Source organism: Hippopotamus amphibius, chromosome 12 (genome assembly GCF_030028045.1).
Source record: "Hippopotamus amphibius kiboko isolate mHipAmp2 chromosome 12, mHipAmp2.hap2, whole genome shotgun sequence".
NCBI lineage: Eukaryota > Metazoa > Chordata > Mammalia > Artiodactyla > Hippopotamidae > Hippopotamus > Hippopotamus amphibius.
Genome location: NC_080197.1, coordinates 58333664 through 58351864, shown reverse-complemented (window position 1 = coordinate 58351864; position 18201 = coordinate 58333664). Strand labels below are relative to the sequence as shown.

The window sequence follows — 18201 nt, the reverse complement described above, 5'->3', positions numbered from 1 at the left end:
GGAAATGCCCTGTTTGGGGGACTGTCAATTCCTCTGGTTTGACCAGGAGGGAACACTCGGAAATGAAGATGAAACGGTACATTTGGCACAAACCATGAAAAGCTTTAAACACAAAGCTAAGGAGTCTGCACTTTATCCTGAAGGCTTTTGAGTGGAGCCTAGCATACTGGGAGCTGTGCTTTAAGTAACTTCCTGTGTCAGGGTTTAGAGGAGGACTGTGAGAGAAAAGGCTAAGGTTGGGAGTCCAGGTGGGTAGGGCAGGGAGAGGGGTTGTAATGGAGGGAAACCGGTCATCTGTCATCTTCACTGGGTCTTGCTCCCTAAGCAATATTGTCCATTCCCACAGTTTCAACCATCACCACACTGATGATTTCTCAATCTTTATTCCCAGTAGCAACCTTTCTTCTCAACTTTAGATTCTATTTCCAGCTGCTTCCTGGATAACTTACAGGCATGTCAAACTCAACTCATCAAAGATTTGGGCCTTTTTTTAACTTTTAAAAAAATTTTATTTATTTATTTATTGGCTGTGTTGGGTCTTCATTGCTGTGCACGGGCTTTCTCTAGTTGCGGCGGGCAGGGGCTACTCTTCATTGCAGTGCACAGGCTTCTCATTGTGGTGGCTTGTCTTGTTGTGGAGCACGGGCTCTAGGTGCATGGGCTTCAGTAGTTGTAGCACATGGACTCAGTAGTTTGGCACATGGGCTCAATAGTTGTGGCTCACAGGCTTGGGAGTGCAGGCTCAGTAGTTGTGGCGCACGGGCTTAGTTGCTCTGTGGCATGTGGGATCTTCCCGGACCAGGGATTGAACCCGTGTGCCCTGCATTGGCAGGCAGATTGTTAACCACTGCACTACCAGGGAAATCCCAAAGATTTGTTTCTTCAGCCCTTCTTCCCCTCTGTTAATGAAGTCCCCGCCCACCAGGGAACCTGAAGTTGCCCTCAGACTCACACACCGATGATCTACTCTGCACGTCTCATAGACACTCTGAGTTTCTCACCATTCTCCAAACAAATCAGATCTTCTGAAAACTCTATGCCTCCACCTAGTCTCTTTCCCGCTTTACAGGAATTCCTTCTCCAAGAGCCAGCTCAATCACTGCTACCACTCTGACTCTCCTGGTTGGTCCTCTCTGTGTCTTTGCTATGAAAAGTTGTCTGTTTCTAGCTTAGGCTCTACTACCTTATTGTCCTATTTATCTTTGTATTATCAGCACCTGGCATAGGCGCTGGCAAACAGTTGGAACTCAACTAAAGCTGACAGAATAATTGAATATACGAATAAGAGAGACTGATGAGGACTCTGGATTGAAGACTGAAGAGGCCTTGATGTCCAGTTAGAGGTACTGATTTAGGAGGAATCAAGAATGAATTTTCTGAGTTGAATGACTGTGTTTAAGGTAATATCAATAAATCAAGAGGAAAAAGAATGGAAGGAAAAGAATTTAAAGGGAGGATGTGTTTGATAACCAACATTGGGATGTTAGGTAGGAAGCTGGAAGTTCAAGCATAAATAATATAAAATGAACAATGAAAGCCAGAGCATTGGTGAGATGACTAAAGGAGAAAGAAAGGAAGGCTAAGAAGAGCTCTGTGCACAATACAAACTTTTCAGGAAAAATGATAAGACTACGCTTACACCCTGTTTCCCACCCAGTATGACTGAGGTAAGGGCACACACCCACCCACTAGCCAGGCATCCCCATTCCTCTTCTCTGCTTTATTTTTCTCCGTAGTCCCTGTCATTATTTGACATTCTATGTATGTTGGAAAATAAATTCCATGATAGCAGTGTCTTTTGTCTGTTTTTGTTCACTGCAATACCTTAGCACATAGTAGATGCTCAGTAAGTAACTGGGGAACAAACAGGTGAATGAATGACTTTCATGCATCAGTATAGACAAAAAAGGTAATGAAATAATGCATAAAGTAAGAAGGGACTAATATACTGAGAGAGGAACACAGACGTCCCTCTCACAACATAGCCTTGATTTCCTATTAAATCATCTAGAAAGATCTTTAATTCTAGGAACCTGACTCTCCTTATGATAGGAATTCTGACCTATCATCAAATCCTTTTTCCACTTGGTTATTTTGTCACACCTGGTCTGTCAACGTCTCCTTTTCACTGGATTTTCAGCCTCTAGTAATTCAAAATTAATAGTTAATATGGACAACAGAGTCAATTTGTTCTCCTGCATACCGCTTCAGCTCTGTCACCTGCTCCCCATCATCTTATCATGACCACCTTCTGGACCACTAGCAACTGTTTTCTGAGTCATAACTCTGAAACATCTGGTATTGTCTTCAAGGCTAAGAAAGTCCCATTCGCTCCCATTGCCTGTCACAGTACCTACCTCTTCTCTTGCTACCATGGGTATCCTTGGAATATGCCTGGGCCAGTTCCTACTGTGGAGAATCTCTCCTCTGTTATTTGATACTCTATCCCCCTTTAGATCACAATTTAACACCAAACTCTTCCAAGAACCATTTCTAGATTAATCATAACTATTTTGTAGCCTACTAATATAACCCTCAAATATCCCAAATGTTTAAACCATTCTTATAATTAAGTTCTTCTAATATATATGGTATATATTAGATCTTATACGTAGCAAGCGATTCCAGGAATGAATGCATATCTAGATACACCTTATCACAACACTTTCCGCATGTTTCTGCCCCTTGAGGGGAGAGAATAAAGAACCCTTATGTTACTGAGGTCATAGGAATTAGCAGCTGAAAGAGCTTGGAAACATGTTTCAATATTTAAGTAAGTTTCTATTCTATTTTAAATGTTCAGACTGAATTTGTTCTACTTTACAAAGTATTTGTTCTAATATAAAAATACTATTTAAATTTGCTCTCATGTTAACTTACCTAGATGGCCTCTCAATTTGTTTTTTAGTGTGTGATCCCCCTGCTCTTTCAACTTTTCAATGCTGATGTTTCCACTTGAACTCCATCATCTCCTCCTCTCACTTGGAAGCCTTCCTCCACACTCCAGCTTCTTCTATCCCAGGGCTCAGGATTCCCCAATACTGTTTCCTCCTCTGAGGCTCAGACCTATGTGTTGACCTCTGTGCTGAGTATATCCCGCTGGGGTGTTTAGTACATACCTCAATTTCAGTACTTCCAGAGTCAAACTCAGCATATGCCTATCTAAAATTGTTTTTTCTTCTTCTATTCTCAAACTCAACTGTTGGCGCCACCATCCACCCAGGTACCCACACACTTTCACATCCATTCCAAGCCAGTGAGATTTAAAAATTCTATCTCCCCAGTATTTCTTAACTGTTCTCTATGCTGAATACTGCCACCACTACCTCTCCCAGACCAAGGTTTCGTTACCTCTCATGGACTATGGCAATAACCTTCTACCTTAGTTACTCTGCCTCCAATATTGTTCCCCAATGAACAACTTCCCATAGCTGCCACCGTGCTCGAAAAGGAAAATTAGACCCTGCACTCTCTACTTAAAATCCTTTGAAGGTTCGCCACCCTCTATAAGTCCATAGAATGAAGTCCAAGCTTTTTAATATAAAAGGCCACATATGATCTGGCCAGTCTCTTTTGTTGGCATGCCCTGCTCTGAAACTTATACTCCAGCAACACTGAGCTGTTTCTAGGAAATGAAGAATCTCCTGTGCTCTTCTCTCCTCCACGCCCTTCCTTATGCTGGCTACTCTGCTTCTGCTCACTTGGATACGGCTCTTTCCCTTTCACCTTTTTTTTTTTCTTTTGGCTGCACCATGTGGCATGTGGGATCTTAGTTCCCCGACCAGGGATTGAACCCGGGCCCCCTGTATTGGGAGTGCAGTCTTAAACCACTGGACCACCAGGAAGGTCACCCCCTTCCATCTTTTACCATCAGCTCCATCAACATCTCTTCTAAGAAACCTTTCCTGACTTTCTCACCTGCCCCTACCACAACCCAACGAGATGTTAACAACCTGGAAGCTTCTCCATCATTTCCCTTAATGCATTAGATGGCGAGGGTATTTGCTGTGTCTGTATTCCACAGCCGACTGTGGACACCCTGAAGAACGGCATGTCTAACTTGTGCTTGTTTCCTTGGAATAGAGCTTGATTACAGGTTAATATCTGGCACACCTCCACCTGCGGGAAGGATGTTAGAAAAGCTTGGAAGAGCCATTCAGGGAAACGAGACAGTTGACAAAAGATGATCCAAGGAAGGAAGGGGATTTATTGGGGGCCCAGTTTAAATTACATAGAATACATGGCGTAGTGAAGCCCATATGCTTATTTGGCGACTTTCATCAAAAGAGTCTTCAGCTTGGCATGGAAAAATAGATGGTGAGCATCACTGGGAGTTGGTGAGTATTCAAGCTGGCGGAAGGATCCCAGGGTGACTAAGGCAGCTACAAAGCCAGAAAGGGCTGAGGTCTATGAAGCAGAGGGTAGAGCCAAAGGAAATAATGAGAACAAAGAGAAGGCTCGGTGGGCCCGAGAGAGCTAAGGATGGAAGAAGAGTAGGACACGGGGTGAGAGGGAGAGGGAGGGAGGGAGAGACAGAAGCCGAGAGAAAGCACAATTCAGAATCGAGAACAAAGTGCTGCCAGTGAGCAGAAGCTCCAGCTGCTGGGAAAATCATTTGTGGCTTCATAACCTAACAAAATAAAATAAAAATCATTCTATTGTTTAATCAATATGTTCTTGTGACTAAAAATTTGTTTGCCAGTTGGTAGAACCTTTTGGCGTTTTGCAACACACACTATATCAGAGAATCATACAAATTGCAGAAATAATGACAAGACAGCTTTGGGATGTAATTCTTCTGTCTATTTCTGGAAGCAGTGTATTCCAGCCCAAAGCTCAGTTACATAATCGGAATTTTGTCCAGCTTTCCTTTTGAAATAATTTTTCCCAAAGTATGACAAACAAAAATCATTCTAGCCCCTCCTTCCTACTGGGCAGTTTCCTCCTCTATGATTTTAGAATCTTGAGAACACTTACCACAGATGAAGCAGGTGGTCTTTAGAATTTCTTCTTTTTTCTGTTTTTCACTTCTGAGATCAGCAAAAGTATCAATGATAACCCCAAAAATCAAGTTAAGAACAATAATGATGACAATGAAATAAAAAAGAAGGTCATACACCACTCGGGCGGCAAACAAGGGCTCCTGAAATAAAAAATTTAAGAACATTTAAAAAAAACCCATTGTGTACATGTACACATACACACATTTCCAAGGCATGTGGATTTAGCATGTCGTCTAGTAGAAAATATGTATTCAATAATTGTTTGCTAAATAAATACAAACAGTATTCCAAGTTGGAAAAATAAGACCCACTATCTATATTTGTTTTCTTTAAGCGTTGTGAGCAAAACTTTCCAGGCTGTTCCCAGACCCCTTCCATTCCCTAAGACCTGCACCTTTCCTCTCCAAGGGAAGGACCTGTTGTGTATTAAAAACCACTTTACACGTCATTGTGCGAAATGCATTTTTGTGCAAGTGGGCCCCTATCCCAGAAGCTGCACAAAAGGTAGATAAATACCAGCCCTGAAAGTCAGAGATTAGAGATTTGAGGAGGATCTAATGATCTGTCCATTTCTGGAGGAGATTTTGTTCTTGGCCTTATAGGGTCAAGTACATTCAACTCAAGCTCATTTCTACCTGACAAATGGTATTAAAATACGCATTAGAGATCAGATGGTCTAGATGTTTCACAGAAGAGGAAACATGAGATGAATGGACATGGCTGGCCTGCTGGAGGACAGAGATTGTTCAAGCTCCCAGCGTGGTGCTTGAGATGTTGCAGTCAATGAGACATTTTGCAGCCTTGCCATCTTAATACATGAACTCCTGTTAGAATTTGTTCAGATTTGATATTCCTAGTGGATAAATAATGGAGGTTGCTCCTATTTAGAGGCAAAGAGTAAATCTTCATGCCTGAGAAAGCTGATAGACAAGAGAGAGCCTGGTTTCTGTTATTTACGTAACAATCAACTCCTCCATAAAGACTATAGTTATGGGGACTTCCCTGATGGCGCAATGGTTAAGAATCCACCTGCCAATGCAGGGGACACGGGTTCGAGCCCTGGTCCGGGAAGATCCCACATGCCACAGAGCAACTAAGCCCTTGCGCCATAACGACTGAGCCCACGCGCCTGGAGCCTGTGCGCCACAACAAGAGAAGCCACTACAATGAGAAGCCCACGCACCACAATGAAGAGTAGCCCCCGCTCACGGCACCTAGGGAAAGCCTGCATGCAGCAGCGAAGACTCAACACAGCCAAAAATCAAAAAAAAAAAGCCTATAGTCATGATTTTGTTGCCGTGATACAATATACAGTTCAAAGTTGGAAAGAGTTCATGACCCTACTAACATACGTAGATTTCTAGGACATTAGCTATTTCTATGTAATCCCAGCATACAACAAATTGGTTTCAACGGTCACCGTTATACTTTTAAAGCAAAGAACATAATATATAGTACCCTGAAAACAAAAACCGTATTATCAATGCTGTTAAGAAAGGTAAAAAAAAAAAAAAAAAAAAAATCATGTGCTTCTTGAAAAACTGTTTTTCTCCGGCTTACATCTTTTGATGGTCTCCGCAGCACATCCCCCACGCCACCGCCATTCCTGAGGCCCTGGTTCAGGACGGTCACGATGCACATGAGGAGAGTGTCACATGTTCTTTCAATTCCGGCTTCGTCCTCCTCACCAGCTACAAAAACACACAGGTCAAACAGTACAGCAAGCTTACGTTTTTAAAACACACCCTTATCTACCGTCAAAGATCTATTTCTTTACAACCGTGCCAGGACCCAAGTTCTTGAAGTCATGTGACATATTTTCCATGCGGCAGCCTGTGACTGACATAGACTGATAAAGCCACACATTGAATATCCCCAAATCACTTTTGCTTCCATCGGTGGAAAAGGACAGAATGAAAAGGACAGAATATAAGAAAGCTAATATTCACTGTGCATTGTCGTGGTGCAGGGAGATTTCAGTAAGACCTTCTGAAAACACAATCAACGCACCCAGGACGAAAAAGTATTGCAGGGGAAAGAGTCTGTACAAGGAAGCCAGGTGAGCCCAGCTTTAAATTCTACTCTGTTCCAGAACTGGGACTTGGGCAAGTTACTTAACCTCAACGTCCTTATCTATAAAACGGGGAGGTCTGTTTAAGGATTAAACCTTTTGGAGGGTTATTTAAGGTACGTAAAACACTTTGCGCAGAGATTGGCATACCCATAGTAAGTAAGTGCTTACAAATTGGGGCAGATACTGTTTCATTACTTTGGTAAGTGTGTAAGCTTTCTGAATGACCAGCATGGAGCTACAGACAAGAATCACGATACGGTTATGTGAACAATTAATTTCATGTAAATAATTTATCTTATGTGAATGTGCTTATGCAAAAATATTTAGGGACAAATGGAGAGAGAAAAAAATATAATGTGACAGAAAAATTGCTAGTCTTATTTTGTTTACAGATAAAGTTACCAAATTTGGCAGTAATCTCTCAGTCATTTAAAACGATAAAAAGTTCACACCAAATTGGATATAAGAATGAGGATTTCCTGAATTGAGAAGTGAGCAGAAATGTACTTTTCTTGTTACAAGATTAAAGAACCACAGTGGCACTGAGTTTTGGAATTGTGTGACCAGTCTGCAGGTCAAGGTGTGAATGTAAAAACCACCACCACCAAAGGAAAAAGAAAAAGGATCTTCCTATTGATAATTTTGTGTACATGATCCATTACAAACAGCCTGCTTGGTACTTTGTTATGAAAAGGTTGATCTTCTTCTTGTAAGCTGACTTTAACATCACGTGGATGAGGGATCTGGTATTTTCCCTTTATTCAGAGCAGCTTCTTTCTAAAATATACACCTTGAGAGGAGGAAGGAAGTCAGGGATGGGAACGCACCAAGTGCAGCACTAAAGATAACAGCAGAGTCTGTGCTGGACCACCTGCCTTAGAGGTGAGCGCCAAGGCACATTCTGACTTAGAAAGTAGAAGCAATAAAACCACTTTCGAAAGCAGGAGAAATAGGGAAAAGGGAAAGCTTGTGGTGGCAGCAGTCAGAGCAGCAGAAGGGGCGAGAAAGGCAGAGAGGCCAGCGAGAACACTCAGTCTGCAAAGTGCCCAGTTAGGTCCCTGACACCTGGTGGTGGTGATGACTAGGAAGAATGGGAAGAAGAGAGTTAAAATTGTGTAAGAGAGTTAAAGGAATTTTTGAAGAGATACAGTTTTCCAGTAATGCAGTCATGTGCAGTATGTCTACATGCTACTTTGCTGCCGTTAGACTTTCAATGTCTTCTATCTAGTGGCAGGATCGCCATTCATTTATTTAATCAGCAGCTACCTGGTCATATGACACCAGTGTTTACTAAAGACTTATTAAGTGCCAGGTTAATCAGCTTATGGAAGCTACAGGAAAGTGCTCCCATCTCTCCCCAAGAACTCAGAAGTGAGCATGTTTGTTCTTTAAGAGGTGAGCTAGTGAAATCCACACACAATTCACGTGATTAGCCATTGTGAAATAAAATAGATTGGCCGCAAATACATAATGAGAACTGGTTTTCTGTGTGACACGTAAACAAGGGTAGAGTGCCCAGGTCAGGACCAATGCCAGCAACAGTCCAGTCCACCCACTCCATAGCTAGTGCTTGGGCCTGCCGGTTTTACACAGTAGCCTCTATGAGCTTGGCTAATAAGGTTCTACCTTTGTGAGACGGATCTACTCACAATATGCTAAGCCAAGTTCCCAGGCCTTCAGGCTGACAGCCAGGCCCTGAGTCATGGTGAATTCACCTCAGTAAATGCCACCTTGTGGAGACCTACCTACATAACCAGCTGGCTTTCCCCATGCCAAACCTGCCTCATTCTCCTTCCTCAAGAGCCCTGGGTTAGGTGCTAGAAATACAGGCAGGAAGATGAGAGTGCTGCAGCCCCTAGGAAACTTATGGTCCCCTAGGAGATGTGGGTCAGCCGATGAGCAGGTGCCGTGCCTGGGTACTGAGGAGACAGGATGCATGAGCATCTCGTGGGCCGGGGCATCAGGGCAGCATCCTGAAGGAGCTGGCACCTGGACTGAATATGGAAAGAGGTGCAAGCTTGGCCAGTAAGCTCAGTGAAGACATTCCAGGAAGATAAAATGGGGTGAGCAAAGGCAAACAGTCATGAAAACATCTGGAGTGTTTGGGGAATGGCAGGGGGATTGGAATGGCTAGGCCACTGGGGTATGTAGATGAGTGGAGAGCTGTAAGAAGAGAAGCAGGTAGGGGCCGGAGAGAATCATACACCAGGCTGAGGAGTTTAAACTTTACCCTGAAAGCTATGAGGAGCCACTGGAGAATTTTAAACCGAAGGACGGTGATCTACCATCTAGTTGGCAAAATAGTATGAGATAAAAGATACACTTAAAAAGCCAGACAAATTAACACGTGATAAAAGCCACAAGAGTGGTACAAAGAGATCAGAATAGAGAGAGAACTTTTAATATTAAGCATGATGAGAGGGGGGTCCCTCTAATTAATGCAGACTCTGAGTCCGCCTTGAATATTCAATGCACTAAGACAGCAGTGGACAGGCATTTCACATGGCAAGGGCAGAGAGCCCCAGAGTTTAAACAAATTACTTATATGATGAAGAGCCAACAATACCGGTATGTAGAAGAGTGTAAGATACGGCTGGAGATAAACTGGGAGCTCTCTGAAAAGCTCCAGGGAGTTTGGATTTTAGCTGGCAGGCAGTGGAGCATCGTGGAGATCTTGAGTTGGAGTAGGGGAGGAAATATTCAAAGCAGTGACTTCTGACAAGTAGTCTAGTGGTGATATAGTGGGTGAACTGAAGAGGAGAGAATGATTGGAGGTAGAAAGACCACTTAGGAGGCAGCTGCAATAATTCAGGCATGATGTGCTATGAGCCTCAACCAGAGTAATGGCTGTGAGAATGGAAAGGATGAAAGAACAGGAGCTGACGGGACTTGGCACGAAGGAGACGACAACATTAAGTATTAGACTGAAGCGTCCAGGCAGACTTGGGAAAGGATGGTCTCATTAAACCACAGAAAGAGACCATTTGGAAGGAAGAACTGGATGCTGGTGTTTTGATGAAGACAAGGAAAGAATCTCAGAGGATTTTTACATTTCTAGGATAAGACGATGAGAAAACATTTTAAAAGGATAGAGAGGACAAGAGAGCAGGGAGAGTACTGTGATCCAAACTTATGGAAAACAATAAATTAAAGATGAAGAGAGTATCAAAAAACATCGAAACTACAGAAGGGTGAAAGGCAATGAGAAACGAGAAAAGGCCACTGGGTTTAACAATTAGGTCATCAGGGAACAATAGGAAGATGACAAATAGTGAAAGAGAAGATGGTTGATTCGGAAATTGAAGGAGAGAGTGTAGGTCAATTGTTTTATAGAAAAATTTAGTGCTGAAAGGAAGGACATTAATAGGATATTAGTTTGGGGGGGATGAGAGAATGCAGAGGAAGGTTCAATTAGGACCCAAGAGTGTATATAAGAAGAAAGAGAACAGATGGTTGCAAGGAAAAGATTCCAGATGCAAGAACAATGATCGAGCTAATGGTGGCCAAGGAGTAATGATGAAAACAGAGGTGGTTATAAAAGAAGTGAGAGGACACTTTCTTGTTGTTTACACGCAAAAAGGAAGAACTAGTGGAAACAGACTTTAATGGGGAGACATTCATTTAAGGAACCTAGAACATTGCTTGGCCTATATTTAGGGTGTAATAAATTCCAGGTATCATAATTAGCATCATTATTGATAGACGGCTGTCAAATCTCATGCAAAGTTATTGTCTTAATGTAATCAACAAATTCTATACTTAAACAATACGAGGTTAAATTATCCTCATTTTCAGTTTAGTGGTATTAGAAAGGATTTTTTCTTAATTCATAATAGGAACATTTCATATGAAGAAAAGAATAAAAATATATTCTATTGACTCTGAAATATTTCCCCCTGATTTCAGGTGTTAGTCTAAAAATTTTTTTTAAATACTGGACATGCCTGATAAAAGTATTTATTAATGCCATTTTCTTTCTGCTTTAACAATAAAGTTATTCCTTTTTCTTAATGGTCTCTTAGAAAGCAATAGATTGTCACTGAGACATATTTGAAATTCTGAGTACCACCAAGAACCTCTTGTTTGTTGGCCTAACCTTTAATCACAATCAACTCAATGTGGAATTGTTGATTTAAAAAAACTTTAGGGAAAAAAAGTTTAAAACACTGGGCACCCAGTAGGAAGCCAAAAGGTAAGAGTGACATAAAGACTGACTGGTTCTGCCATACATCAATCTTTTTTATTAAAGTGAAATACCAACATATATTCAATTTGAATAACTCATAAATGTTGGACATCTGTAAACTTCCTCTTTTTCCTGTGCATTCAAATGATTTTCACTAAGGAAATAATTGCAGCCATATATATTTACATACACACACACACACACACACACACACACACAGATTGCCTCTACTTTTCTAGAAAACCAGTTTTGTTTCTTTTTAAAGAGAATATTTTTGTCTAGGGAGTCAGAGAGGTCTGCAGCAAATGAAATAAAAGTTTTTTTTGTTTTTTTCATTCGACCACAGTTGGTTGCCAGTGGCCATGAGAGTCTGCCGGGCCCGGAGGATGACCCTACCCGCATCTGTGCAGCTTCCTCAGGAGCGGGCCGCTCAGACGCCCACTCCCCGCGAGGCTTGTTATCGAGCTACTGTGTGTGTCCGGGCCTTTTGTCATGTGGACCTGCTGCCCACTAGGTGACAAACCAAAGCCTTCACAAATGCACACTAGAGCTTGCAAATTAAAACTTTTTATCCTGGTCTCAGATGTAGCAAAGTTATTTTTAAATCTAAGTGACACATGCTGCACCACAAACACTAGGTTCTGGCTTTCGTTCTACTTTTGCAGTTAAACACAGGTGACCAAAATTTAAAGGCGGCAGGGCCTACAAGATCAAATCCATGGAATTTTCAGTCAAGTGGATTTTATCACTTATACCATGTCAAATGTAAAAAAGGGCACAGAAGAAAGAGTCGATGAACACAGGCTTTCCTGCAGTTTTTCATACTGATTTACGAATGATCCCTAATTCGTGGAAAGCTACGCCACCATCTCTGGCTCCCACCAGTGCCACTCCCACACCTCCAGTGCTGACATCCCTCCAGGATTCTCTCCTCCTCAGTCTGGGAGCTTTCCCTGCAAAATCACACCCACCTTCTCCCACAACTCCCAGCTCAGGTTGAACCTAATAAAATGCAGACTTTGTCCCTGGGGTAAAAGCCTGGAAGAATTGTCCCCATCTGCCTACAGAGAAAAGGGAAGTTCTGTTCTTTGTGTAACATATTAGGTGAAAATGATGGGGTATAGCAGTATTATGGGAAGTCTTTAATGCACTTACATTCAGAGCTATAAATCAATATCCAAACAGACTTTGTGACAGAACAGAGTTTCTCAGCCTCAACACTGTAGACATGTGGGGCGGGATAATTCCTTGTTGTGGGGGGGCTGTCCTCTGCTTTGTAAGACGTTCAGCAGCATCCCTGGCCCCTCCTCACTAGATGCCAATAAAACTCCTCCCAGAATTACGACAACCAACAACGTCTGCAGACATTGCCAAACGTCCCCAGGGCAGGGGGAGAGGAGAGAGAATCAACTCCAGTTGATAAATAGATAATAGAGAAGATTTATTTTTTTTAAGAAATTGCCTTCAGAAGACAATATACATAAAGAACACCTATCCAAGCATTCTAGGGAGAAGGCAATATGATAGGCAGAATTTTAACAATCTCTAAATTTTGGTGAGGAAAGAAATAATTTATAGAGATTAATCCTTTACTAATTAGGAGGCAATAAAATTTACAAGGTTGGAACACGGGCCTTGGAATCAGAGATCTTGACTGATTTACTAGCTGTGATGTCTCTGTCCTTCTGTGTTTTTACCTATCACACGAGGATAGTTTGTAGCATCTATCTATCCGTGGACCTGTTCCAGGGCTCTCACTCATGCTGTTCCCTGTGCCCAGAATGGCTTCTTCTTCCTCTTAGCCTCTGGCCCCCCTTTCATCCTCCAAGTCTCAGTTTAAAGAATCCCTCCCCAGAAGGGACTCTCTGTTTATCTACAGCCAGGCTCTCTTGTGATTACTTATGGCACCATTCGCAGTATCATATTTTGTAACTTTTTATGCTTCCCTCACTATTTTGTAAGTTCCATAATGACCAGGATTATTTTTTTATTCAACACTGTCCTGAATATGGTGTCTGGCCTATTAGCAGAGGCTCAACAAATACTGCGACATGAATGAACGAATGAACGAATGAGTGAGGAAATACACAAGGTTTTTATAATTGTTACTGTCACCGTCACCATCATGATCACTGAAGATCTGTACTGATCTGACAACTCAATTCCTATTTTACAGAAATACTTCATTTTGTTAAATGTTAAGATCGAAATGTCACAATTAGTAAGAACGCAGGACACAGTTACACTAGAATACCCGGTTGAGCATCTACAGCAATGCCTGGGGACCTGTATAAAGCCTGAGGTTTGCAACTTGCACAGAGCTGGGCAGCCACATCCTGGGATATGCCCACACGTGCACGACCTGGGGGAGCTCATTCTCGGAGTGGGGCCCCCGGCAGCTGCCTCACTGCCCCTTAGGGCGTCTGGGTGCCGAGCAGTGGGTGAGCACCACTGGCTCAGCTGCTGTGCCGGGCCCCTGGGTCAGCCGCCTTTATAGACTCTGGCAGGAGGAAGGAGCACTAGCTTTTTTGTTGGTTCACTGGCAGACCAATATCTTGCTCTTAAAATCAAACCACTGTTACAGTATATTTGCCTTTTAAAAAAGGAAATAATTTTTAGATGAGCAAGGCAGGAATAGGGTTACTCTACTTGGACCATCTTGTTAAAACACTTGTTGCTAACAAGAAAGTAAATTTTTTAGCATATGCTTTTTCATACTCTGTCAAGGAGAAAGAATGTTGAATTAAAAAGGAGATAACAAGTACTGAATACTTATAACAATAAATTGACGTTCACGGTGGCTGAAAGATCCTAAGAGCTATTTAATTTTAGCCAGCTACTTAAACTATGTCTACGTTTTGGAAATAGATCTCTCTGTGATTTTTTTGAATCATGGATAATGGGAAGAGGAGAGAAACATCTGTAGGTCTGAATTTGGGATTAGGACAAACTCTGCAAACTGCCAACAAGTGAGATTGAGCTGATCCCCCAGATAAGATATGTCACGAAAGGGATAATGTGGGAAGGAGTCAGGATCAAGAGAAGTCAGCGTGGGTTCAGACCAACCTCAGATTGGGCACACGGCAGCCATCAGGTGCCTGGGCTTTGGCAAGGAGGCTTTGAAAAGGAGCCTCATGATACATTTCCTTTCAAAGATGGAGGAACATGGGCTAAATGATAGTTTATTTAAGGCAGATTTCTTTGTGGGTGAATAATGCCCGAAACATGACTATGTCAACCTGAAAGCATGTTTCCTGTGGCCGCATGCCAAAGCACTCTGTCCTTAGCCCTGTCCCCATGCAGCATTTCTGGCACCTTTAATGAAAATCTTCTAGAGGTTGGCAAATTATTTTTCTGTAAAGAGCCAGATGAAAAATATTTTAGGCTTCGTGGGTCACGTACAGTCTCCACTGCATCTTTTTCTTTAAAGAAAAAAAGAAACTTTAAAAAAAGTTGCAACCATTCTTAGCCGGAGGGCTGTACAGAAACAGGTGACAATTCAGATTCCCTCCTGGGCCAAGTTTCCAATCCCTGTTCTACAGCTTCTTGAACTCAAGGTTGACATGAGAGTGAACGAATATACTGCTCGACAGAAGCAGGAACCATAAAGATACTACGAGCCTCATGGCAGCAAGCATCAGAAGGGACCTGAAACCCAGAGAGCATCTGGTCAAGAAGCCCCTGCTCTACTCACAGGACAACCTGGGACAGCCTGGGATTAAGGGTTGGCAGAAGTATATAGATATAAATGCATGGTTTTATACTTGAAATCCCAAACTCCCAATTATGTGAGTACAGAATAGGCATTAATGGCCTGACAGCTGAACCAGGGAAGAACGGCATTTTAGCCGAGAGTCAGTCAAATAGGGGTCAAGAGTGTGGTGCGACTGCAAACTGCACTACCCTGAACACGACTGCAGCACTCGACGTCTTGCAACCTTTCGTCAGTAGAAGGGACTGTCCAGTGTTGTTGGACTTCAAGCAACAGTCCAGCATCTGAAGGTAAAAGGCAACTTGGGGAAGAAGGCTCTATGGTTATGACCAACAACGTGCTTCCAGATGGAAGCAGGGAAATCCATCCTTACGCTTTGCTTAACTCTTGCCTTCCTCATTGTCTCTGAGTCCGATTTTGTCCTTTGTAGACATAACAGAGACTAAATTTATTCCTTTTTTTATATACAGAACTCCTGAAATATCTAAATGCTCCCTGAATCTTTGCTGCTTCTGGAAACAGATCACTAATTCTTTCTACAGTTCATTAAATTTCAGTTTCCAGATTCCTGCCACATCCTAGGAGAACAACTTAGAGTTAAAAAAATTCTTTTTATATGCATGGTTCCATTTGTTCCTTTGGAGGCAGGGAAAGTATCATATGCCCCAGCTATCTACTTTATCTATCTCTATCTATCTATCTATCTATCTATCTATCTATCTATCTATCTATTATCTATCTATCTATCTATCTATCTATCTATCTATCTATCTTCCTTTCTCCCTCGCTCCTTCCCTCCCTCCCTTCCTTCCTCTCTTTTAGGACAAGCCATCTGAACAAAGCCCAGGAAATCTGCATAACATATCCAAGACATAGACCTAGAAAGTGGCATGTCAGGGATTAGAATCAAGCCTTTTGAATTCTAAGCCCATGCTTTTCCATTCTTTGTTAAAGTACGATTCTTAAATTAAAGGCAATACACTGTTAGTTAAAGGCTATACAGCGGAAGGGGGCCTGCTTAGTGTGGTGTGGTTTTGCAACATGGTAACAGAATTTTTGGCGGCATGCACTACAGGGTAAATTTGAAAAATTCTCATGATTAGAAATAACATAACAAACAAGGTGAGGATACAAAAGGACGGATATGAGAATCCTTTCTCTAGTCGGAAACTTTTAGGTTCTTTTACCCTCCATTCTTCTATTTCAACTCACCATGAAGTTTTTACAGCAACTCTCTAAGCTTTCATAACTTTAATCAAATAAACACAACTTCAGAAGTATCGAGTTCATGCTGTCCTGGAGCCCTTTTTACAGACCTGTATTTGAAGCTGGTATTGTGGGTGGGCAGTTGTCCTTTTCACATGTTTTCAGGATCGAAGTTAAAGTCATAGCAGAAAATGCATTGCTACCTGAGAACACACAATGGAGACATGGTATAGAGACGGATATGCAAGTGACAAGAAATGAGCAATTACAAAGGCACATAAATAAAAGGCACTATTGCTCCAAATTAGCTGTGTTCCTAAAGTTCTTGGTTAAGTTAGTGTGGAGCTCTGAATACAGTTTTGCCTACTGAAGCAATTTTATAAATAGAGAATAAGTTCACGGGCCAACCCACTAAAAGCCTTTTCCATCTTTTTTAAAGTGGCCGAGATAAAGCATTAATAATACAGCAGGCCCTAACCACCCTGTGTAACAGTGTTCCCGTGGCCAAATGCATTCAGGGCTCTGCATTGCAAATGCCAAAACACATTCCCCCCGCATGGCTGGTACCCCTGAGCTCTCAGCCACTGGTGCCCACGGCTGAGTAGAACCAGCAGGAGGTGGCATCTCTAACAGTAAACTGTGGGCTCCCAGGAACAGGACATAAAACATCTCAGGGAAGCAAGAATCTTCTACCAGATCCCTGTTCAGAATCTTTCTTTTCTTCCTTAGTCCCCAAGGATCCATCTACTTGCTGGCTTAGCCCCATCTCCCTGGCTCAGATGGAAAAGAAAACAGTCACCTTCTTATCTGTGTAAACAAAAGTTTCACATAACAAATTTTCTTGTTGGTAACAAATACAACGTGAAGAGGTTCATTCCCCTCAAACCTGTTTTTCACATGGAGCCACCAAGGAAAGTCCAGAAGATGGAGGGACAGGACTACGTTCATTTTTATATACTGAAGAAACAGCCAAGCACATTGCAGGGCAGCATCCCATCAAGGTTAGCCTGATTGTTTGATGAGGTGAGGATACAAGGGGAATTGGTGGCTGGACTTAGGATGTGTGATGAGGAGACGGACCTGGCCTGGGGTTGCCACCAACACAAGCAGTGGAGCTGAGAGAGCTCCGGTCCATGAGGAAGGGTGGCTGCAGAGTTTACCTCCATCTCTCCCTGCTCCCTGACTGGGGCAGCATGGCGGAAAGGATGGGCGTATCACAGGTGTGGAGTGAGCGTCAGGTAGTCAGAGAGGGAGAGAGGTGGGGTTCCTGAGTATTTCCTGGTACTCATTCCCTTAACTAATAAATGCTAGGCTCTGAGGGCTTGCAGTCGGGACCTTGGAGAACCCACAATCAATTAGGGAACACAGAGAGGTATAGACATAATTATAGTTGAATGGAGGAAGTGGAGTATAGGTGAAGTGAGACAGTGCATTAAGAGAGGGAGAGGTGAATTCTAGAAAGGAAAAAAAAAAACAAAGCTTTTTGGAGAAGCTAGAGGAGACAGGATTTACACACAGGAAGATGAGGTAGAGAGAAATGGGGGCAATTCCAGGTACAATCCTATGACGAAAGGCACAGAGGTCAGCAAAAGCACAGACAAGGCAGGGCTTCTAGGCTAATGATTTTAAACCAAGCATCCCGCAGCCAGCCCAGGGCCCAGCAAAGCTTTCAAACCCATAAGACACAGAGCCAGAACTGTGGTCAGAATGAAAGACCTGGAGAAACAGAAGAGCCGCTGAGGGTGGAGAAGCCACCTGGGAGGTTTCTGCAGTTTTCTGGGGAGAGGAGGCAAGGGTGAGAAACAGGAAGGCATCCCTGAGGGTGGGGAACAGGGGACAGTCGGAGAGACACTGGAACCTCCACTTGTCAACACCACCTTCCCTCCAACTCCTTGGGCTTGTCTAAGACACGAATTCCCCGAAAACTGTCAGGTACAGGTTCATGCATCTATACAGCCAGATTCCATTGGTCCCAGAGGTGGGATCTGCAGTGCCCTAAATCCCCAAGGCCATTTGCAAA

At 42.7% G+C, this 18201-nt stretch overlaps 1 protein-coding gene across 7 annotated transcripts in view; it reads right to left on the bottom strand.

Moving 5' to 3' along the window:
• ITPR2 (inositol 1,4,5-trisphosphate receptor type 2) overlaps positions 1-18201 on the bottom strand; it is a 489465-nt gene that overhangs the window by 56696 nt on the left and 414568 nt on the right. For 6 of the 7 annotated variants that reach the window (XR_009048516.1, XR_009048517.1, XM_057703556.1 and 3 more), the window contains 3 exons: positions 16292-16384; positions 6564-6694; positions 4978-5143 (listed from right to left, as the gene is read on the bottom strand). Coding sequence is in view for 5 of the 7 variants with exons in the window: in XM_057703556.1 (XP_057559539.1) it covers positions 4978-5143; positions 6564-6694; positions 16292-16384 (390 nt within the window). In the remaining 2 variants the exon portion in view is untranslated. Of the gene's footprint in view, positions 1-4190; positions 4631-4977; positions 5144-6563; positions 6695-16291; positions 16385-18201 lie in introns of those variants that run through there. The other variant, XM_057703559.1, reaches the window with a different exon arrangement.